Source organism: Nerophis lumbriciformis, linkage group LG14 (genome assembly GCF_033978685.3).
Source record: "Nerophis lumbriciformis linkage group LG14, RoL_Nlum_v2.1, whole genome shotgun sequence".
Lineage (NCBI taxonomy): Eukaryota > Metazoa > Chordata > Actinopteri > Syngnathiformes > Syngnathidae > Nerophis > Nerophis lumbriciformis.
The window spans coordinates 37,418,295-37,443,413 of NC_084561.2; the positions used below are offsets into that span (position 1 = coordinate 37,418,295).

Genomic DNA, 25,119 nt, shown 5'->3' on the forward strand with positions numbered 1-25,119 from the left:
ACGACTGTATATATCGGTATCGGTTGATATGGGAATCGGTAATTAAGAGTTGGACAATATCGGATATCGGCAAAAAAGCCATTATCGGACATCTCTACCGAGTACCGTTATTTTTTTGTACAGGTTCCTAATTTGGTTGCTCCAGGAGGACCGTTATGATTCTGGACAAATGATAGGGCTATCGGTATTTTTTAATTGTAATTATGACACAATGAGGTGTCGCTGGTACGCATAAAAAGGGTAGGATCTGATAATCAGCTTGGAATGATTACAAATAAGGAAGCAATACCACACAAAAGTTGGTGACGCAATAATATTTCGTCCTCTAAAGTCACGCACGCTATAAAAAAATAGTTTGGAGTGAACACGTGTGGAGGGGGGCGTGGTCTACGGGCCTGCCGCGGAGCGGGGTGTGTAAGGACCACGAAGACAGCGGCAGGTGAGTAGATTGCCCAGCTGGGGTTTGTTATCTAATCACCTGTCGCCCTTATTAGCAGCAGCCGGGACGAGACACGCGGTTGGAGTGGGAGGAGAAAACACATGCCCGAGAGACTGAGAGAGGGATCAGACACGAGCAGACTGAAAAGTCACGAGAGCGAAGACTGCTGGAAAGCAGGATATCCTTGGGCGTGTGTGCTTCCAATAAAATACTTTGTTCAAACCTGACCACTGGGCTCCCAGAAGATCTGACGGCACCAGGAGAACCCATCATAGAGAGAAACGTTTACACCGCACTTTACTCTCAACTGCCGCCAAGGCACTACATCAACCATCCTAGCAATCCGGTAATCCACAGGCCAAGATTAATCCACTCAAAAAAGTGAAAACATGAACTAATGTAATAATATATCCATCCATCCATTTTCTACCGCTTATTCCCTTTGGGGTCGCTGGAGCCTATCTCAGCTACAATCGGGCGGAAGGCGGGGTACACCCTGGACAAGTCGCCACCTCATCGCAGGGCCAACATATATATTTTTTAAATTTATAAAACTTTAGAAAAGTTCCAAAACAGACAAACACTTTGTCATGTTCTAGTAATGACAATATTCCATTTATCAATAATATTCCTACTTTGCGGAAATGTGTTCATCACAGTGGTTTCAGCACTCAAAAACCTAAAAAATTTAATAAAAGGTTGTAAACACTTTTTTTATGCTTTAACTATGACAATATTCCATTTATTAGTAAGAGAGATGTCCGATAATGGCTTTTTTGCCGATATCCGATATTCCGATATTGTCCAACTCTTAATTACCGATTCCGATATCAACCGATATATACAGTCGTGGAATTAACGCATTATTATGTCTAATTTTATTGTGATGCCCCGCTGGATGCATTAAACAATGTAACAAGGTTTTCCAAAATAAATCAATTCAAGTTATGGAAAAAAAATGCCAACATGGCATTGCCATATTTTTATTATTGAAGTCACAAAGTGCATTATTTTTTTTTAACATGCCTCAAAACAGCAGCTTGGAATTTGGGACATGATCTCCCTGAGATAGCCTGAGGAAATTGAGGTGGGGGGAGTAGGGAGTAGCGGGGGGTGTATATTGTAGCGTCCCGGAAGAGTTAGTGCTGCAAGGGCTTCTGGGTATTTGTTCTGTTGTGTTTATGTTGTGTTACGGTGGGGATGTTCTCCCGAAATGTGTTTGTCATTCTTGTTTGGTGTGGGTTCACAGTGTGGCGCATATTTGTAACAGTGTTAAAGTTGTTTATACGGCCACCCTCAGTGTGACCTGTATGGCCGTTGACCAAGTATGCGATTGCATTCACTTGTGTGTGTGAAAAGCCGTAGATATTATGTGATTGGGCCGGCACGCAAAGGCAGTGCCTTTAAGGTTTATTGGCGCTCTGTACTTCTCCCTACGTCCGTGTACCACTTCTTACTTTTTGAAACTGATACCGATCATTTCCGATATCACATCGGACATTTCTAATTAGTAATAATCCTACTTCGCGAAAATGTGTTCATCACGGTCACGTCTGATACCAATTGACCGCGATAAACGAGGGACCACAGTACAACCAGGATGCGTTCGATGATTTTGCTCACTTCTGTCTTGGTTGGCGAACTTGTGGCTGTAGGTGACATCTTTTACTTAAACTGAAGAGCTTGAAGATGACTCTCTCAGCGTGCTTGGCCAGGACCCGCATACCGTTCTCCAGCTGTTCGTATCTCCCGTGGAACTGGTTATCAAGTGACCACAAGTGTTGGATGGTTGACATGTTCAGAAAATGGGTTTGAGGCAGCCGTCCGTAAAAGGCCTTGAATTCATCTGCAACAAGAAAACAGCTGAATGTTACTCTTGCAACGTTTACCAGTTGAATAAATCCACTATCAATGAGTTAAAATGTTAAGACTTTCATAACATAATACAGATTCCAACTCAATGGGAGTCTTTTGGTAAGGACCCTTCACTGTTCTCCTGATTAAGTGGTCTAGTGCAGTGGTCCCCAACCTTTTATTGCACCACGGACCGGTTTAATGTAGGCATTATTTTCAGGGACCGGCTTCCCACTTGTGAAAAATACAACTCACTATAACGCTGTATTAGTGGGAGCCCTGGGCTTGTTTCTTTGCAATGAAATGCAGATGGAAATCAGCCTTGGGCTACAATCTGTCACATTTATATTTTATATATTCATTAATGTGCATTGTATCTAGTGGCTAAGATTCGGCGTGCTCGGGTTCGATTCCCGGTCAGGGAACTACAAACCCCGTTTCCATATGAGTTGGGAAATTGTGTTAGATGTAAATATAAACGGAATACAATGATTTGCAGATCCTTTTCAACCCATATTCAATTGAATGCACTACAAAGACAAGATATTTGATGTTCAAACTCATAAACTTTATTTTTTTTGTTGCAAATAATAATTAACTTAGAATTTCATGGCTGCAACACGTGCCAAAGTAGTTGGGAAAGGGCATGTTCACCACTGTGTTACATGGCCTTTCCTTTTAACAACACTCAATAAATGTTTGGGAACTGAAGAGACACATTTTTTAAGCTTCTCAGGTGGAATTCTTTCCCATTCTTGCTTGATGTACAGCTTAAGTTGTTCAACAGTCCGGGGGTCTCCGTTGTGGTATTTTAGGCTTCATAATGCGCCACACATTTTCAATGGGAGACAGGTCTGGACTGTAGGCCGGCCAGTCTAGTACCCGCACTCTTTTACTATGAAGCTACGTTGATGTAACACGTGGCTTGGCATTGTCTTGCTGAAATAAGCAGGGGCGTCCATGGTAACGTGCTTGGATGGCAACATATGTTGCTCCAAAACCTGTATGTACCTTTCAGCATTAATGGCGCCTTCACAGATGTGTAAGTTACCCATGTCTTGGGCACTAATACACCCCCATACCATCACAGATGCTGGCTTTTCAACTTTGCGCCTATAACAATCCGGATGGTTCTTTACCTCTTTGGTCCGGAGGACACGACGTCCACATTTCCCAAAAACAATTTGAAATGTGGACTCGTCAGACCATAGAACACTTTTCCACTTTGTATCAGTCCATCTTAGATGAGCTCAGGCCCAGCGAAGCCAACGGCATTTCTGGGTGTTGTTGATAAACGGTTTTCGCCTTGCATAGGAGAGTTTTAACTTGCACTTACAGATGTAGCGACCAACTGTAGTTACTGACAGTGGGGTTCTGAAGTGTTCCTGAGCCTATGTGGTGATATCCTTTACACACTGATGTCGCTTGTTGATGCAGTACAGCCTGAGGGATCGAAGGTCACGGGCTTAGCTGCTTACGTGCAGTGATTTCTCCAGATTCTCTGAACCCTTTGATGATATTACGGACCGTAGATGGTGAAATCCCAAACTTCCCTGCAATAGCTGGTTGAGAAAGGTTTTTCTTAAACTGTTCAACAATTTGCTCACGCATTTGTTGACAAAGTGGTGACCCTCGCCCCATCCTTGTTTGTGAATGACTGAGCATTTCATGGAATCTACTTTTATACCCAATCATGGCACCCACCTGTTTTCAATTTGCCTGTTCACATGTGGGATGTTCCAAATAATTGTTTGATGAGCATTCCTCAACTTTATCAGTATTTATTGCCACCTTTCCCAAATTCTTTGTCACGTGTTGCTGGCATCAAATTCTAAAGTTAATGATTATTTGCAAAAAAAATAAAAAATGTTTATCAGTTTGAACATCAAATATGTTGTCTTTGTAGCATATTCAACTGAATATGGGTTGAAAATGATTTGCAAATCATTGTATTCCGTTTATATTTACATCTAACACAATTTCCCAACTCATATGGAAACGGGGTTTGTACGTTTGTGTCCTGGGCATGACATTAAAGTGCATCCGGCAGGTTAACCCCTTAACTACTGTTACCCCAGGTGGCCCTTGGCAAAGGCCTAGTACCTGACTGCCCCCTAGCTAGGGATACGGTGAAGACCTCAACGGCGGAGCAGGCGGAAGACGGTAGATTTAAGAACTACCACAATGGCTGCGATGGTGGAAGAAGGCTGCAGCAGAAAAGGGTCCCCAGTCGTCTTGGACTCCATGCCACTGGACCCTGACCCGGATCTGTCAAGGATCGTGTGGTGACTGTCTGTGCACCAGTCTCCCTACGTAAAACAAAGTCACGCACAGGCATCCTCCATAAAGGGATACACCCCTACCAGGAGGACCGTCATACTCGTTCAAGTGACCGCCGATGATGATGATTGTATCATGTCACAAAGTTAGAACAAATGGCAACTTCCTATGAGGAGTTTTATTAAAGTTAAAGTTAAAGTTAAAGTACCAATGATTGTCACACACACACTAGGTGTGGCGAAATTATTCTCTGCATTTGACCCATCACCCTTGATCACCCCCTGGGAGGTGAGGGGAGCAGTGGGCAGCAGCGGTGGCTGCGCCCGGGAATCATTTTTGGTGATTTAACCCCCAATTCCAACCCTTGATGCTGAGTGCCAAGCAAAAAGCAAATTGTACATCTATAAACAAGCTCAATGGTGTGTCTAGTGCACGGGAGTCAAACTCAAGGCCCGCGGGCCAGATTTGGCCTTCCACGTCATTTTATATTATTTTCTTACTAAAGGTATAGGTTTTTTTTCTAGTTTGACAGGGGAAAAAAATGATATCCAATATTGCAAGAAATATTATATTATCTAACTTTGTTGGTCAAAATCCAAATAAATACTTCAATATCTGCTTAACTTATGATTTTGAAGCAAGTTATCCATCAAATTATACACTATAAAAATGACCAATAGATTTTACTGTAAAAATTTTGTGAGTCTTTTACAGCATATTACTGTAAGTTGAAAAAACCTCCACCAATGTTTTTTTTTTTTTTTTTTACAGTAAAATTATGTCAACTGAGCTGTCAGTTTTACTGTAAAATCCCCGGTTGATGATTTTATGGTACAACATTTTATTATGGTAAAAAATACCTGCTTAACTCATGATTTTGAAGCAAGTTATCCATCAAATTGTACACTATAAAAATGACCAATTTTACTGTAAAATTCTGGGAGTATTTACAGCATATTACGTTGTAGTTGAACAAAAAGTAAGTTGAACAAAAACGACCAATGTTGGTTTTTTTACAGTACAATTTTGTTGACTGAGCTGTCAGTTGTTTTGTTTTTTTACTGTAAAATCCCCGGTTGATGATTTTATGGTACAACATTTTATTATGGTAAAAAACTGGCAGCTCAGTTGCCAAAATAACATTAAACAGCGGTACTTTATTTCCATTTACAATAATATGTTGTAAAAATAATAATAAATTAAAAAAACACCATATATTTTACAGTAAAAGTCCGGCAACACTTTTTCCTATAAAAAACAGTGGTAAAATCCGCAGATTTTTTTTTTACTCATTACGTACGAAATTAAAAAAAAAATAAAAAAAATTCATAGGCAAATTCAATAATTATTTACTGTTACAAGCGGCCCTCTAATGGCAGACATGACTGCGGTGTGGCCCTCAATGAAAACAAATTTGACACCCCTAATCTAGTGGGACAGGCCAAAGTTAAGTTGGAGAAAATGCAGTCCTTTATAAATAATTTAATGTTTCTCTCCGGCCTGGTAGCAAATGCTTCACGGACTGGTACTGGTCCCCGAACCGGTCCCCGAACCGGTGGTTTGGGGACCACTGGTCTAGTGTATAAAGCAATGTTCATTGAAGTTGAAGTTCATTCAAGTTGTGCATGAAAATGACACATTGGAAGCCATGGTCAAACAATTTGTATTTCTTTATCTGTTCAAAGAATGTGATGATCGTGAACAAAGCCAAAACCCAACCATAGTTTAGTGCGTAATCCTGACTTGTAATACATTTCATTGCCAGCCTTGCATCGAGTTTTGGTGTGAGGTAGCAGTCATTGCTTTTATTCTTCATCGTTGTCAACGGCCATAACTTATCAAGTGCTGATTATAAGGCACTACGGAAAACACTGATATCCTTTGCTGAAGGACATAATGACACCTTGGGTGTTTGCGTTCCCGAAATGCACCTGACCTCGCTTTACTCCCAATTATTAAAGCATAAACTTCGGAAGTAATTGCACTTTGCGATATTTCAGATAAGGGTGACGAAAATGTCATCCATTTGATTCTGTAAGAGTAATAATCACCAAGGTGGGATGACCGAGCACAGCAGTTATAGCCAAACATTATTCTAAGAGCCTCCATTCAAACATTTTTTTCCACAGAAAAAAGTAACATTCAGACAAGCAATAAATTGGTTTTATGGATGATTAATGTCCTTCTAACATACTGTAACTACTTCCGGTGAAGGTTGTGTATTTTGTTTGATCTTCTTTTTAAACTGTTTCTGTTGTGTTTTTAAACTTGCTTATGCAAACATTTCACCAGGACAAAGTATTCACAACCACTTCCTCCAGTTCACCTTTGGAGCAAAACAGGGACGGAACATAAAATGAAAAATATGACACTGGAGGTAAAACACTTACCGATTCACATTCCGTGCCTTTCACATGAATTATTTATATGGTGAAAGTTTGATTTCCCTGCAAGTGTTCATGGCAAGGCATGAATATGAAGGCTATATTGCACGAGGAGGCAAGAATTGATTATCCTCAAGAGGACATTCTCACCTGATTCCTCAAAATCTTTGTAAAGTTGCCCCCACGTCCCTGTGATCCTCTCCAGACTCTCTTCCATGGCTTGGATGTCCACGTAAGGACAGTTGCATTCTGGGAACTTGGCGTCGCAGCTGCACCAGCAGTCGTTATCCTTGCAGACAAATTCCCCTTCGCTATTACAAGCTATGTAGCTGAGAGCAGCTTGCACAAAACCTTCTCTCAAGTAGTCTGGGAGGATGACTTGCAAGCCTGTAAAAACCGACAATGGTTTAGTACAATGTTCAATGATGTTCAAGGTCACTCAATACTTCTGCGAGTTCTCTCCGGGTGCCCCAGCTTCCTTTCACAGTCCACAGTGTTATTGAAAGTGGATAGATGGAAATTGGAGTCCGAAGGCAGCGTTGTGTTGACTAGACATAGGAATCTTTAACACTGCAGTTCCCATATCATATGATTACATTGGTGCTGGTCTTAGAATTTAACCAATTAATTCTACCAACATTTCTACCAAAAAAAACCCCCAAAAACAACAGACCGCTTAAGTGACACTAAACATTAGGGTTCAAAACAAGAACTCATGAGCCCTCAAAAGAAAATTAGAAAACAACTACACATGAGCAGTCCCAGATGATCCAACTCCATCCATCCATCCATCTTCTTCCGCTTATCCGAGGTCGTGTCGCGGGGGCAGCAGCCTAAGCAGGGAAGCCCAGACTTCCCTCTCCCCAGCCACTTCGTCTAGCTCTTCCCGGAAGATCCTGAGGCATTCCCAGGCCAGCCGGGAGACATAGTCTTCCCAACGTGTCCTGGGTCTTCCCCGTGGCCTCCTACCGGTCGGACGTGCCCTAAACACCTCCCTAGGGAGGCGATCGGGTGGCATCCTGATCAGATACCCGAACCACCTCATCTGGCTCCTCTCGATGTGGAGGAGCAGCGGCTTTACTTTGAGCGCCTCCCGGATGACAGAGCTTCTCACCCTATCTCTAAGGGAGAGCTCTGCCACCCGGCGGAGGAAACTCATTTCAGCTGCTTGTACCCGTGATCTTGTCCTTTCGGTCATAACCCAAAGCTCATGACCATAGGTGAGGATGGGAACGTAGATCGACCGGTAAATTGAGAGCTTTGCCTTCCGGCTCAGCTCCTTCTTCACCACAACGGACCGATACAGCGTCCGCATTACTGAAGACCTCTCTGAGCTGCCACCTTACCGTGGTAGAGGAGTTTGCGTGTCCCAATGATCCTAGGAGCTATGTTGTCCGGGGGCTTTATGCCCCCTGGTAGGGTCTCCCAAGACAAACTGGTCCTAGGTGAGGGATCGGACAAAGAGCAGCTCGAAGACCTCCATGAAGAATAAAAATAAAGGACCCAGATTTCCCTCGCCCGGACGCGGGTCACCGGGGCCCCCCTCTGGAGCCAGGCCCGGAGGCGGGGCACGATGGCGAGCGCCTGTCCCCATGGGGCCCGGCCGGGCACAGCCCGAAGAGGCAACGTGGGTCCCCCTCCAATGGGCTCACCACCCATATCAGGGGCCATAGAAGTCGGGTGCAGTGTGAGCTGGGCGGTAGCCGAAGGCAGTGCACTTGGCGGTCCGATCCTCGGCTACATAAGCTAGCTCTTGGGACGTGGAACGTCACCTCGCTGGGGGGGAAGGAGCCTGAGCTAATGCGCGAGGTCGAGAAGTTCCGGCTAGATATAGTCGGACTCACTTCGACGCACAGCAAGGGCTCTGGAATCAGTTCTCTCGAGAGGGGCTGGACTCTCTTCCACACTGGCATTGCCGGCAATGAGAGGCGACGGGCTGGGGTGGCAATTCTTGTTGCCCTCCGGCTCAGAGCCTGCACGTTGGAGTTCAACCCGGTGGATGAGAGGGTAGCTTCCCTCCGCCTTCGGGTGGGGGGACGGGTCCAGACTGTGGTTTGCGCTTACGCGCCAAACGGCAGCTCAGAGTACCCACCCTTTTTGGATTCGCTCGAGGGAGTACTTGAGAGTGCTCCCCCAGGTGATTCCCTCGTTCTACTGGGGGACTTCAATGCTCATGTTGGCAGCGACAGTGAAACCTGGAGAGGCGTGATTGGGAAGAATGGCCGCCCGGATCTGAACCCGAGTGGTGTTTTGTTATTGGACTTTTGTACCCGTCACAGATTGTCCATAACGAACACCATGTTCAAACATAAGGGTGTCCATATGTGCACTTGGCACCAGGACACCCTAGGCCGCAGTTCCGATGATCCAACTATTGTTTTTAAATGGTGGGGTTTTATTGCCTTTTGACAAATTTTGTATGATCAGTGTCAGAGCTTGGTCCGCATTGCCGGCAGTAAGTCCAACACGTTTCCAGTGAGGGTTGGACTCCGCCAAGGCTGCCCTTTGTCACCGATTCTGTTCAAAACTTTTATGGACAGAATTTCTAGGTGCAGTCAAGGCGTTGAGGGGATCCGGTTTGGTGGCTGCAGGATTAGGTCTCTGCTTTTTGCAGATGATGTGGTCCTGATGGCTTCATCTGGCCAGGATATTCAGCTCTCACTGGATTGGTTCGCAGCCGAGTGTGAAGCGACTTTTTGTCAAGAGGAATGGTCAAAAGGTTGTGGGTGGCTACCAAAAGCGCCTTATTGCAGTGAAACTTGCCAAGGGACACGTAAGCAAATATTAACATTGCTGTATGTATACTTTTGACCCAGCAGATTTGCTCACATTTTCAGTAGACCCATAATAAATTCATACAAGAACCAAACTTCATGAATGTTTTTTGTGACCAACAAGTATGTGCTCCAATCACTCAATCACAAAAAAATAAGAGTTGTAGAAATGATTGGAAACTCAAGACAGCCATGACAAGTGTTTGTAAACTTTTGACCACGACTATAGTCAACTGCTTACAATTATGTGTAGGTCTATACCAGGGGTCGGCAACCCGCGGCTCTTTGATCACTCGGATGCGGCTCAGCTGCATACTTACCGACCCTCCCAATATTCTCGGGACATTTCCAAATTTCAGTGCCTCTCGCAGAAAACTCCCGGGATTAATATTCTACGATTTTCACCCTAACAATAATAACAAGGGCATACCATGATGGTACAGCATTCAGCGCCTTCTACAATCTGTACAAACAGCGTGCAAGCCCAGCCTTTTGTTGTATGCATCTTCTACTTGCACACGTAAGTGACAGCAACGCATACTTGGTCAACAACCACACAGGTTACACTGACGGTGGCCATACAAAACAACTTTAACACTCTTACTAATAATGCGCCACACTTTGAACCAAAACCAAACAAGAATGACAAACACATTTCAGGAGAACATCTGCACCTTAACAAAACATAAACACAACAGAACAAATACCCAGAATCCCATGCAGCCCTGACTCTTCCGGGCTACATTATACACCCCTGCTACCACGAAACCCCCCCCGTGCGTCGGTTGAGGTGGGCGGGGTTTGGTAGTAGGGGTGTATATTGTAGCCCGGAAGAGTCAGGGCTGCATGGGATTCTGGGTATTTGTTCTGTTGTGTTACGGTGCAGATGTTCTCCCGAAATGTGTTTGTCATTCTTGTTTGATGTGGGTTCACAGTGTGGCGCATATTAGTAAGAGTGTTAAAGTTGATACCGCCACCGTCATTGTAACCTGTGTGGTTGTTGACCAAGTATGCCTTGCTGTCATTTACGTGAGCAAGCAGAAGTCCCATACCACGTGTGGCTGGGCCGGCACGCTGGATGTAGAGGGCGCTAAATGCTGTACTATCACGGCACGTTCGAGAGAATAGTTGCCCTGAAATTCGTAGTATGCTGGAAAAATCGGGAGGGTTGACAAGTATGACACTGTCAAGCGCCATTCATACAAAACTCGAGACCCTTGGTTTTATACATAGCACAAAGCAAAAAAAAAAACTTTGTATGCAGTGTCATTTCATTTTAAATGTCAAAATATTTTTGTGGCTCCCATTGATTTCTTTGATTTGTGAAACTGGTCAAAATGGCTCTTTGACTGGTAAAGGTTGCCGACCCCTGGTCTATACACACAATTGTAAGAATTTGACAATGATCATTTTGAATAGTTGACAAGTTGGCATTAATTGTTACTATCCAGTTAATTAGAATTGGCTCGCAACACTGTGTCATCTTAAAATGTAATTTTATTTAATGTATATTTTTGTAGTGGTAGCAGCATCTGACAGTTGTGGTGGCGACGGGAGAATTGGCTTAAGAGTTTGGCACCTTTGACTGCCGCCTTGCCTTTAATAGCCGACTTGTGATGAGCTTATAGCATGTGTGGTTTCACTACATTGATTCCCGTTGAGCAGAGTTTTGAGGACTTTTTGCACATGCTACTGAACGCCTCTCTGATTTTACAATCCACGCGCTTTAACTTTTGCAGTTTTCCCATGTATTCATTTTCTCACTTTCATCACAGCTTGAGCACGTTCACAGGCTGCAGCGTTCTGACTTCGTGCACCGGCCGTAGAAAGGTTCTGTCACACTGCACCTTCATTCAAAATGATTAAAGGGGAACTGCACTTACGCCCTCTAAATAAACATCCGATTCTGAATGAGTTGCTCAATATACCTAGAAGTCATTTTTTTAATTCTATATTTTTTAAAAACATGCCGTAAAGATCCGTATCCTCTGAAATATGTCTTATAATAGCCACAAACTGGAGGATACATTTTTAATCAGGATACAATTATGAAATAAATAGTCATAAGTAGGGATGTCCGATAATATCAGTAAATGCGGTAAAATGTAATATCGGAAATTGTCGGTGTCAGTTTTTTTTATTATCGGTATCGTTTTTTTTATTTTTTATTTTTTTTATTAAATCAACATAAAAAATACACTTACAATTATTGCACCAACCCAAAAAACCTTCATCCCCCATTTACACTCATTCACACAAAAGGGTTGTTTCTTTCTGTTATTAATATTCTGGTTCCTACATTATATATCAATATATATCAATACATTCTGCAGGTATACAGTCCGTAAGCACACATGATTGTGCGTGCTGCTGGTCCACTAATAGTACTAACCTTTAACAGTTAATTTTACTCATTTTCATTAATTACTAGTTTCTATGTAACTGTTTTTATATTGTTTTACTTTCTTTTTTATTCAAGAAAATGTTTTTAATTTATTTATCTTATTTGATTAATTTAAAAAAAAAAAGTACCTTATCTTCACCATATCTGGTTGTCCAAATTAGGCATAATAATGTGTTAATTCCACAACTGCATATATCGGTTGATATCGGTATCGGTAATTAAAGAGTTGGACAATATCGGAATTATCGGATATCGGCAAAAAGCCATTATCGGACATCCCTAGTCATAAGGTTTATGGAATAATAAATGAACATCATACTAGGAATGCAAATGATGCATGTGTTTGGAAATGAATGCTTGATATAAACATTTTAGAAAAAGACATGTCATCGAATGATGTACGGAAAATTGCCAATAAGCACTTTAGATGCATTAGAAATAGGCTGAGTCAATTACACATCTTGAATATATTGTATTTTATTATTTAATTGTTTAATACACTGTTGCACTTTGAGGTTGTTTGCTCAATGGAAAGTGCTTTTTACAAATAAAATCTATTATTATTATTATTATAATCACTGAGCATCAGCAAGTATCTTCACATTGTAACGGCAGCATTTTTCAGTTCCATTTAATGCTTCTGGTTTGTTCATATTCTTTAAAACACAGGTCATCATCGTCCTTAAACTCAGCATCTGATGATACTAATATTCTAAATAAACTTCACAATGTGTAACACTCTGGAGGAAAGCTTAGGCTAAATAATTATTCATTTAAGGGGTTATGCGGCTTAATGTAGAGATAGCCTTAATGTGTACAAGTGTTGTATGCACAGGGGATAGTTTTTCTCTTTCTATATGTGGAAGACCCATATTCCCGACCTGGATATGCAAGTAAAAGAGGCCCTGCAACATTGAACACATTATTTCCCTCAAAAATAATGATTAGATATTCAGTCTGCATGTATTAATACTGATACTCGAAACCGATTTTCCCGATTGTTCGATAAGAAAAGAACCGAGTCCTCGGACTCGAATCCCTTTTTGAGAACCGGTACCCGTTATCGAGACCACTATAGTAGAGAAAAAGAGTTGGTTCTTTATTCGAATCCCTGGGAACGAATCCCGTCCCGACCAGAAATGCCCCGTGGGACATCACAAGAAATGACGTCACGTAGCTCAATCATTAGGCGCAGATAGCGAAAGCAGGAAAAACAATGGACCGGAAAAAGCGCCTCAAGGTGTAATAAAGTTCAAAACAAAAGGTATAATCCAATGAATAACTTTACGGAGAGATTTGAGCAGGGTACAAACACATGACGAACACTTTTACGACCAACCGGAAACATAGCAACCAGGCTAGCAACGCACCTCCTTTACGGCAGCTGTCGCAACGTTCTTAAAGCAACCGCAGCACATACATATATATATACAACATATATCTCCCTTTTTTAACTTTTGTTTTTCTTTCCTTGTATACAAAACAAAATTACACTGTATATGTGTTGATTGTCTAATTATAAATAATGCAGACGAGGCGTGTTGGCTGAGTTCTTGAAGTTTACTTTCACAGCGTGCTCATAACCTCATTCTTAGCTGCCGGGTGGCGACATGCAACGACACTTTTCGGGGCTACCGCGCATGCTCGTCACTCCCGTTGCATGCTGGGTAGTGTAGTTGATTTATTCCGTAGCTCATAACATCACATCTTTCCCCCTATAAAGAAATAATGTTAAATAGTGTATTTCTTTCTTTAGCTTTAACTTTTCATTTTTTAGAATTCTAACCACATTTGCAAACAACTTTTCTCTTCATAGAATTTTCTTTCAATAAAGAAATAAAGTGCAAAAATGTCAAAGCATCATAACAAACAGTTATGTTCCAATAGCAGTAGAAGTGCACTTTTTGGAGAGCTGCATTATTTTCAGTTTTGTGCCCAAGGGACTGATTTTATTTAACACTATATTATTATTTATACACGTATAGTGATCACAGAGACAGGTTGTTTTTGTGTTACTGTATATATTTGTTCTTCTGAAAAATCCCACTTAATATACTTTGGGTAACAACAGTCAATATTTATTTATTTTTTTTTTTTTTTTTAGGGGGGTAACAGTCAATATTTATTTATTTATTAGATTTTATTTTTTTCTTATATAATAAACGTGAGCTTTTGTTAAACCAAATATTGTGTGTTTTTTTTTCCATATACAACAACCTGTCTGGACTCGATAAGAGAATCAATAAGGAATCGGTTCGATAAGGGGATTCGATAATAGGCTTGAACTTGATAATTTCTTATCAAACATCATCCCTATCGGTATAAGTTTCAAAAAGTAAAATGTATTACTTTTTAAATCGCCGCTGTGTACACGGACGTAGGGAGAAGTACAGAGCGCCAATAAACCTTAAAGGCACTGCCTTTGCGTGCCGGCCCAATCACATTATATCTACGGCTTTTCACACACACAAGTGAATGCAAGGCATGCTCTGTCAACAGCCATACAGGTCACCCTGAGGGTGGCCGTATAAACAACTTTAACACTGTTACAAATATGCGCCACATTGTGAACCCACACCAAACAAGAATGACAAACACATTTGGGGAGAACATCCGCACCGTAACACAACATAAACACAACAGTACAAATACCCAGAACCCCTTGCAGCACTAACTCTTCCGGGACGCTGCAATATACATCCCCCCCACGTGTTAAAAAAAATAATGCACTTTGTGACTTCAATAATAAATATGGCAGTGCCATGTTGGCACTTTTTTCCGTAACTTGAGTTGATTTATTTTGGAAAACCTTGTTACATTGTTTAATGCATCCAGCGGGGCATCACAACAAAATTAGGCATAATAATGTGTTAATTTCACGACTGTATATAACGGCATCGGTTGATATCGGAATCGGTAATTAATTAGTTGGACAATATCGAAATGTCGGATATCGGCAAAAAAGCCATTATCAGACATCTCTACTAAATACGTGTACACTTTAGAATCCGATTAGTTGACTAATCGTTAAGATAGTCGGTGATTAGTTGACTAGTTGGAGCCCTACTACCTACCTAGTTGGAGAGCTGTATTATTTTCAGTTTTGTGCCCAAGGGACTGATTTTATTTAATACTATATTATTATTTATACACCTATAGTGATCACAGAGACAGGTTGTTTTTGTGTTACTGTATATATTTGTTTTTCTGAAAAATCAACAAATAAACAGTCAATATTTATTTTTTTTAATATTTTTTTTTTAGGGGGGTAACAATCAATATTTATTTATTTATTAGATTTTATTTTTTCTTATATAATAAAAGTGAGCTTTTGTTAAACCAAATATTGTGGGTTTTTTTTCCATATACAACAACCTGTCTGGACTCGATAAGAGAATCGATAAGGAATCGGTTCGATAAGAGGATTCGATAATAGGCTCGAACTTGATAATTTCTTACCAAACATCATCCCTACTTATCAGTTATAATTGATATTGATGGATTTTAGAGGGATTTGTGTTTGTTTTTTTGTCAAAAGGGTCAATCCAGACGCTTCACCACTGACAGTATTATCAGACTAGGATGAGGCACTCTGCTGATAAATAAATACACTATCCGCGAGAAGATGAAAGATACCTTCAATTATCGTCGTTTAATGATCAGAGATGACGAGAAAGCAGCAGATTTATTCTCAGTCTTCCTGCGGTTTCTTGACAAACCAGGACTGGTAAAACATCTCCATTAGTTGAATCATTGAAATATTACTCATAGTCTTACTCATCAGTCCTTTCTAGCTACTCTACTTTTGCATTGCAAAATGAACAAGATTTCAGACTCCTGTTTGGTGAGGTTACTGCCAACAAATTCTTGGAGAAGTTGCTCATTATCCTCAAAGAAAAAGTTGAGAAGGAAAGCCGATGACTGTTACCCACCACAGAGCTCTTGGAGATTATGTGCAATGCTAAGTCAACTGATAACATTGAGTATGGTATGACTGTGACTGTTTCATAACCAGCAATGGCGATTACATTATTTAAATGTATAGGTTAAATGTTAATGTTATGTTTGTTGATCTGTAGGCTGACGCAGTGACGTGCCCGAAATATTGAGTACATTTTACTCTAATTTTGAGTAGGACCAAATGTTATCTGAAACAGAGTTAATATAAACTCTTTAAGAGTTAATCCAACATACAGTTTTTTTTACTGTGTATATATATATATATCATATATAAATGTCATTAAAGATAACTGACCTTGCAGTTGGACCTTGTTTTCAGGGCTCTGAACCAGTACAGAGCTAACAGAATCGAGGTTGTCATAGTTACTGCATCCAAGGGGACCCGTGCGAGTTTCTGTCACCTGGGCAACAAAAAAGAAAAACATCAACACAAAGTTTACCCAGCTTTCTATTAAATTAACAGACAATTCTATTAAATTAACAAACAATTGAATGAATAAATATGTACATGTATGCTGGGTGTTAGAGATTGGAATCATCAGTGCACATAAACAAAATGCAAATAAACGGTAAACAGTGTAAATTTTGCAGTATTTATAGACCTAACGAAAGCATTTGACACAATTAATCATAATATCTGAATCAGAAAACTATATGAAATCAAAGGATTGGTATTGGACTGTCAACAGCATACTTGCCAACCTTGAGACCTCCGATTTCGGGAGGTGGGGGCTGGGGGCGTGGTCGGGGGCGTGGTTGGGGGCGGGGCTAAGAGGGGAGGAGTATATTTACAGCTAGAATTCACTAAGTCAAGTATTTCATATATATATATATATATATATATATATATATATATATAAGAAATACTTGACTTTCACTGAATTCTAGCTATATATATATTTATTTTATTATATATATGTGTATATATATATATATATAAAAGAAATACTTGAATTTCAGTGTTCATTTATTTACACGTATACACACACATAACACTCATCTACTCATTGTTGAGTTAAGGGTGGAATTGTCCATCCTTGTTCTATTCTCTGTCACTATTTTTCCAACCATGCTGAGCACCCTTTCGCAGGTACCCAGAAAGGTTTCGAGTACCACCAAAAAAACTGAATCTCTGAAGACAGTATACAAATCTGTGTTAAAGGTGTACAAATACTGTTTGTATAATAAGCATGTTATTTTTTTTACAAATGAGGGTTTAGAGTTCAGTACTAAAAAAAAAAGAAAATAATGTGGTTTAAGTACAGTTTTTTAATTGAGCTGCTGCATTTTTTGGTTGGGTTGTTTATTTATTTTGAGTAACTTCTACACATTTCTAAAAGGGGAGGAATGTAATAGTGATCTGTGTTTGTCTGTTGCCATCTCCTGGTGAATGTTGGCTATAGCGTACTGGGCTTACTTTTTGGTTGGCCAACGATTTACGTGGTGTTGCGCACCTGACGTCACTCAGGTCTGCATGGAGCTGCAGGGGGCGTGGCTTCCAGCTCCGCCTGAATTTCGGGAGATTTTCGGGAGAGAATTTGTCCCGGGAGGTTTTCGGGAGAGGCGCTGAATTTCGGGAGTCTCCCGGAAAATCCGGGAGGGTTGGCAAGTATGGTCAACAGCGTTAAACAAATATCTTGAGGTGTACCCCAGGGATCAATACTGGGACCAAATCTGTTCAATCTCTATACAAACGACATTTGTAAAGTTACAAAAGACGTGAAGTGAGAATTATTTGCAAATGACTCCAACTGTGTTTTGTTCAGGAGCAGGGGTGTCAAACTCAAATACAGAGTGGGACAAAATTTAAAACTGAACCAAGGTTGAACAAATTAAAACCCTTTAATAGGGACCCAAACAAGTTTTGCATTGAATATTGAACAAGCAAGGTTTATATAACTTTATAGTGACATGCAAAATCGAGTTTCAAATAATAATAATAATAATAAAAAATATTAATGGCATATCAAATACAATTTAAATAAAAATTGAATGCCTCTTTTCTATTTGCAGCCTTCTGAGGTAAATATCAACATTAACTTTTTTCCACAGGCTAATAAATTTGAAAATAAAATAACAATGAATAAACCAACCATTCAGGACTTTAAACTGCTCAGTTTGCAACACACTGATCTAATCTGATGTGCCCAAGCCAGATACCTGCCATATTTTCTTGGATGCTAGTTCATTAATGTCGGGGCTCAGGCCTTTAGCTGAGGCAACCTTCATTATTGAACGAAGGTGTTCATCAGTCATTATATCTCGTAGTCCACCCGGACCACAGTCTTGGGGGCGTGCCTTAAAGGCACTGCCTTTAACGTCCTCTACGAGCTGTCGTCACGTCCGCTTTTCATCCATTCTAACAACGTGCCGGCCCAGTCACAAGATATGTGCGGCTTCTGTACGCACACACACGTGAATGCAAACGCATACTTGATCAACAGCGAAACAGGTTACACTGAGGGTGGCCGTATAAACAACTTTAACACTGTTAGAAATATACGCCACACTGTGAATCCACACCAAACAAGAATGACAAACACATTTCGGGAGAACATCCGCACCGTAACACAACATAAACACAACAGAACAAATACCCAGAACCCTTTGCAGCACTAACTCTTCCGGGACGCTACAAAATACACCCCCCGCTAACACCAAACCCCCCCCCCACACACACACCTTGTAGCGTCCTGGAGGAGTTAGTGCTGCAATAACCTGCTACCCAAGAATGTACAACAATCAAAAGAGGATAGCTATAACCTTAGAGAAGAATCTAACTTAAAACGTGTGTATGCACGTACAGCACTTAAGACATTTAGCATACTTGCCAACCCTCCCGGATTATCCGGGAAACTCCCGAAATTCAGCGCCTCTCCCGAAAACCTCCCGGGACAAATTTTCTCCCGAAATTCAGGCGGAGCTGGAGGCCACGCCCCCTCCAGCTCCATGCGGACCTGAGTCCGCTTTCCCACAATATAAAGAACGTCTACAGTAAAGCAGTCCGTCTGCCGTAAACAGCAATGTTGTGACACTCTTAAACAGGACAATACTGCCATCTAGTGCATTTGATGAAAGCACTTTTGTGCGTGCCACACAGCAATGCATAATCAGAGAGGGTGTTCAGCATGGTTAGAAAGATAGTGACAGAGAATAGAACAAGGATGGACAATTCAACCCTTAACTCAACAATGAGTAGATGAGTGTTATGTGTGTATGTATGTGTAAATAAATGAACACAGAAATTCAAGTATTTATTTTATTTATATATATATATATATATATATATATATATATATATATATATATATATATATATATATATATATATACATCCATCCATCCATTCATCCATTTTCTATCGCTTATTCCCTTCGGGGTCGCAGGGATATATATATATATATATATATATATATATATATGAAATACTTGACTTGGTGAATTCTAGCTGTAAATATATTCCTCCCCTCTTAACCACGCCCCCAACCACGCCCCCGCCCCAACCACGCCCCCCGCACCCACCCCCCGAAATTGGAGGTCTCAAGGTTGGCAAGTATGCATTTAGTATAGCAGTATGTGGAGTTAAATTATGGAATGGATTAAGCAAAGATGTCGAACAATGTAATAATATGATCCAGTTTAAGAGGCTGTTTAAACTACAAGTGTTTACAAAGTACACGGAAGAATGATTATGACAGAACTTGAACATATTAAACTTATTAAAAACTTGTTAAAAAAAGATATTCCTCTGATTAGGTTAATAATAATAAACTAAACTATTGACGAAAATAATTGTTGTACTTAGAATTCATTGATGTAAACTGTGTACACATCTAGAACAGGATGTGAACATAAGTGTAATATCTATGAAGTGGAAACGGGGTATGATTAAATAGGCTTTGCTTCTTCCTACTCCTTTTTGGACATGTAAAGAAAAATGAAAAATGTAACATATTTAATGTATCTTGTTGTAACTGTATACATGTTTAACATAAACTTCAACCAACCAATTTAGATCATTACAATGGTTCCTTGAGAGTGTAAAGCAAGTGTGAACGAGCTGATTTGCTCTGCATTTTTTTTAAAAAGGCAATTCATATAATATCCCTTTTTTTTCTTAATTTCTGATTAAGAACGTTTCAGTTGACCTTTGGCAAAAACCAGCTTCAGCAGAGTATCTTCTTATAGTTCCTTTGCGAGAGGAGAGCTCTGCCTTTTTGTCTCGCATGGGACATGGTGGAGAGCACCTAACTGATCCTCATTTTTCTTTCTTTGTGGTTGCCAGACAGCGTACTTTGTTCAGCCACTTGTCCTGATCACGCTTGTCGGGGGCCCAGTTGGTGTAAAATGACAGATGTATGAAGTAAAACAATGAGGGTCAGTCGATCTGTAACAATCATAAATGAGTCCCAGAGAAGAAAAACCCAGGGCATTGCTTCTTAATCATCAAAGCATGGTTCAAATTTGTAAATAAGAAAGCATAAAAATAATCAGGGGCAGGGCGTGTCTGTAATTCTTCTCCAATAATATTTATATCGCATCATAAATCCCCTGCGTCTATCTTGATAAGTTTTAATGCTGACATAAATGTGCGGAAATGAGAGAAAGACTGGCATTCACACCATGTAAATATTGAAAAGATGTATGGTATTATTTGATAAGCCATACGATATCGCGTATCATTCCGGCAAATCCTGCGACGCTACTGGTGCCAAGCTGTATTAGTGCTTGTTGTTTCCTTGGTTCTGCCAGCTGTCTGGTCAAACAGCTCATACTTTATATCTACCTGCCCAGGCTATGTAGCTGATACTCTAGAGAGGATACTCTAGCGTCACTGAAAGGTGCCGGCAAAACTTGGAAAGTGAGTTACCGGTTATAAGCTCATCCGACTGGCAAAGGAAACGAGGGGCCATTTCTGTTAGTGGGAGGGACTACGTAGTCCCACTGAACAACTACCGCCCGCCTAAGCCATATGGTTGTTGTTCCGCCATGGCTTACCAGCTGAATTGGGTGCATGGAGAGTAAAAACCATCTTGAAGAATGAGCCCAAAAAACCCCTTCCAGGCAAAACCAACACAAGAAAACAAAAGAAGATTCCACCTCTTCGATTAGCAAGCTAGAACGTTAGGACTATGTGTCCTGGACTTTCTGCTGACCTGCGGAAGATGGACGACACAAGTAAGACTGCAATCATTGACAGGAGACTCTCCTGGTTAAACGTCAACATAGCCTACTTCAAGGAGAACCGACTGGCTGACAGCGGCACCATCGGGGAAGCAAGCTACTGGTCATTCTGGCAAAGCAAGCCTTCAGAGGAACCCTGGCAGCAAGGTAGTGGCTTCACAGTGAGAAACACACCTGTTGCCTCCATTGAGCCCTCTTTGGCAGGCACTGAGAGGATCCTCTCCTTTCGGCTGTCCATGTCTACTAGAACGGTCACAATCCTCAGCGTGCGCGCCCCCGACGCTCTGCTCAGTGCCGGAAGAAGACTAGTTTCATGAAGCCCTGGATGAAGCGATATCCAGGATCAGAAAGCACCTCCTCTGCAACTTTAAAGCAAGAGTGGGAGACAACTGCGAGGCCTGGCCAACCTGCTTTGGTGCCTACGGACAGGGAAAATTTACAGCCAAAGTTTGGTAGAGCTCTGCTTCTTCCATGGGTAGTCTGCCACCAACACCTATATTCCATGCAAGAAGACCCAAAAGGTGTCCTGGAGACAAATGCGCTTGTGCCACTGGTACCGGCTTGACCTGGTCATCACCAGATGAAGGGACCTTGCTAGTGTCCTCATCACCCGCACCTACTAAAGTGCTGATTACGACACAGATCTTGTCCTCGTCGCCAGCTATGTGCACGTCACTCCACAGAAGATGCACCACTCGAAGAAGAACAGCAGTACCAGTGACCACGCAAAGACCCAGCAGTTTCTAAGTCACCTCAATGAAACCCCAGCTGAGAGGATGCCAGCTGATGACACCGCTGACTATAAGTGAGCCTGCCTATGTAACACAGTATACGATGCAGCCATCTCTGCCTATGGAAAAAGGAGCGTAAGAATGCTAACTGGTTTGAGGCCCACTGGGAGGAGATGGCACCTGTAACTGGGGCAAAGAGGCACGCACTAATTGCTTACAAGGCTGCATCCATCCCCCATACTCTTGCTGCACTGAAGGCTGCCAGGAAAGCATCCCAGCAAACTGCCCGCCATTGTGCCAACATCTGCAGCAGCCTCCAGACTGCAGCAGACTAGGGCATCAAGAGAGCAACAGGCCCAGCCCCCACAAAGTCTACTTCCCTCAAGTAGGACCAGGGAATCAGCTCCAGCCCTTGGTAGAGTACTACTTTTAGTTCTACTCCACACAGAAAGTATCCACTGACTATGGCTTTGCTGCCATCCCAGACCTGCCAGTGAGGAAGGAGATTAACTCACCACCCACAGAGGAGGAGCTCAGCAAAGCCATCGACTATCTTGCCAGTGGAAAGGTCCCGGGGTGTGACAGCAAACGGGCAGTAGTTCTGAAGATAGGAAAGCCCGCACTGCTCAAGCCCCTGCACAAACTCCTCTACTGATGCTGGGGGGAAAGACACATCCCTCAGGACATGCGAGATGCCAAACACAAATCCCCCAAGTCCTGCAACAAGCTGGGATAAGCAGCATCTTTACCATCTTCATTGAGAGGCGCCTACACTGGCTATGTCAGAAGGATGGAACCCGGCGCAAATCCCAAAGGACCTCCGGTATGGTGAAGCGGTGGAAAGCAAACGACGACTGAGTGACCATGCTTCCATTTCAAAGATACTTGCAAAGACATGAAGCAGTGCAGCTTTGACGTCCCTTCATGGTAGTGCCTTGCTGCTGACCTAAATTCTGGGCTTCAATGTTGAGGAGCGGTGTCTAGACAAAGGAGCACCAGCCACAACAACCAACATCCTACATCTGCACCAAGTGCACCAAAGACTGCCACTCACCAGTTGGGCTCTTCAGCCACTCTTACAGGTGCCGATGAGACCCGACACGGAGCACCTCCATCGTCTCATGTCGACAGACAGATGCCGACGATAGCGTATTGCAAAACATTAATGAGCAAAGCATTCAATTTCTGGTTTTCATTTCAGCTTCTATTATAGTATAGATATATTATTACTAATACATGCTCTAACATCATTGGCCTAATGTTGCGTAGCACAAACTAAATTAAATCATCCAAATGTTTAGGCTTAAAGGGGAACATTATCACAATTTCAGAAGGGTTAAAACCATTAAAAATCAGTTCCCAGTGGCTTATTTTATTTTTCAAAGTTTTTTTCAAAATTTTACCCATCATGCAATATCCCTAAAAAAAGCTTCAAAGTGCCTGATTTTAACCATCGTTATATACACCCGTCCATTTTCCTGTGACGTCACACAGTGATGCCAACACAAACAAACATGGCGCATAGAACAGCAAGCTATAGCGACATTAGCTCGGATTCAGACTCGGATTTCAGCGGCTTAAGCGATTCAACAGATTACGCATGTATTGAAACGGATGGTTGTAGTGTGGAGGCAGGTAGCGAAAATGAATTTGAAGAAGAAACTGAAGCTATTGAGCCATATCGATTTGAACCGTATGCAAGCGAAACCGACGAAAACGACACGACAGCCAGCGACACGGGAGAAAGCAAGGACGAATTCAGCGATTGCCTTCTAACCAACGATTGGTATGTGTTTGTTTGGCATCAAAGGAAACTAACAACTATGAACTAGGTTTACAGCATATGAAATACATTTGGCAACAACATGCACTTTGAGAGTGCAGACAGCCTAATTTTCATCAATTAATATATTCTGTAGACATACCCTCATCCGCTCTCTTTTCCTGAAAGCTGATCTGTCCAGTTTTGGAGTTGATGTCAGCAGGCCAGGGAAGCTAGGGTCGATATTCTTCTCTTGATCATCTTCGGTGGCATAAGGGACGGTGTGAGGCAAGACATCCAAGGGGTTTAGCTCGCTCGTCTGCGGGAACAAACTGCCGCCATTGCTTGCCGTGCTACCGAGGCCCTTTGTCCCTGAATTGCTAACACACTCCGGCAGATTCAATGGGGGTCTGGCGGCAGATTTCTTTGACTTTATCGTTGGAAATGCATCTGCTTTGAGTGTCGCAGGATATCCACACATTTTTGCCATCTCTGTCGTAGCATAGCTTTCGTCGGTAAAGTGTGCGGAACAAACGTCCAATTTCTTGCCACTTTTGCATCTTTGGGCCACTGGTGCAACTTGAATCCGTCCCTGTTCGTGTTGTTACACCCTCCGACAACACACCGACGAGGCATGATGTCTCCAAGGTACGGAAAACAGTTGAAAAAACGGAAAATAACAGAGCTGATTTGACTCGGTGTTTGAGAAAATGGCGGATTGCTTCCCGATGTGACGTCACGTTGTGACGTCATCGCTCAGAGAGCGAATAATAGAAAGGCGTTTAATTCGCCAAAATTTACCCATTTAGAGTTCGGAAATCGGTTAAAAAAATATATGGTCTTTTTTCTGCAACATCAAGGTATATATTGACGCTTACATAGGTCTGGTGATAATGTTCACCTTTAAAGTGGTTTGAACATCAGTTCCTTCTGGATTTTCTATGTGAGTGTTGCAGCCTAAAATGCCTGATTTTGCAGCAGCTTACGTCTGCTAAAGTTACGGCCAAGGTTGCAATGTTCTCAAGCACTTTTTTTTCTAATAACTTTGTATCAGCTTGTGATTTAACACATTTGTTATCAATGTTTCGAGTGTTTTATTTAACTTCAACCCCAAACAGCAGAGGATTTCAGCAAAATCTAACAAAACCTACTCAGTGGCCTAGTGGTTAGAGTGTTCAAACCCCCGAGTCATACCAAAGACTATAAAAATGGGACCCATTACCTCCCTGCTTGGCACTCAGCATCAAGGGTTGGAATTGGGGGTTAAATCACCAAAAATATTTCCTGGGTGCGGCACCGCTGTTGCTCACTGCTCCCCTCACCTCCCTTGGGGTGAACAAGGGGATG

General features: G+C 41.7%; 1 protein-coding gene across 3 annotated transcripts in view; it reads right to left on the reverse strand.

The window, feature by feature from the left end:
• LOC133616379 (BMP/retinoic acid-inducible neural-specific protein 3-like) overlaps positions 1-25,119 on the reverse strand; it is a 224,293-nt gene that overhangs the window by 29,401 nt on the left and 169,773 nt on the right. For all 3 annotated transcript variants that reach the window (XM_072914704.1, XM_072914706.1, XM_072914705.1), the window contains exons 5-7: positions 16,391-16,496; positions 7,108-7,344; positions 2,063-2,285 (exon numbers count right to left, since the gene is read on the reverse strand). In XM_072914704.1, the coding sequence (XP_072770805.1) occupies positions 2,063-2,285; positions 7,108-7,344; positions 16,391-16,496 (566 nt within the window). The remainder of the gene's footprint in view (positions 1-2,062; positions 2,286-7,107; positions 7,345-16,390; positions 16,497-25,119) is intronic.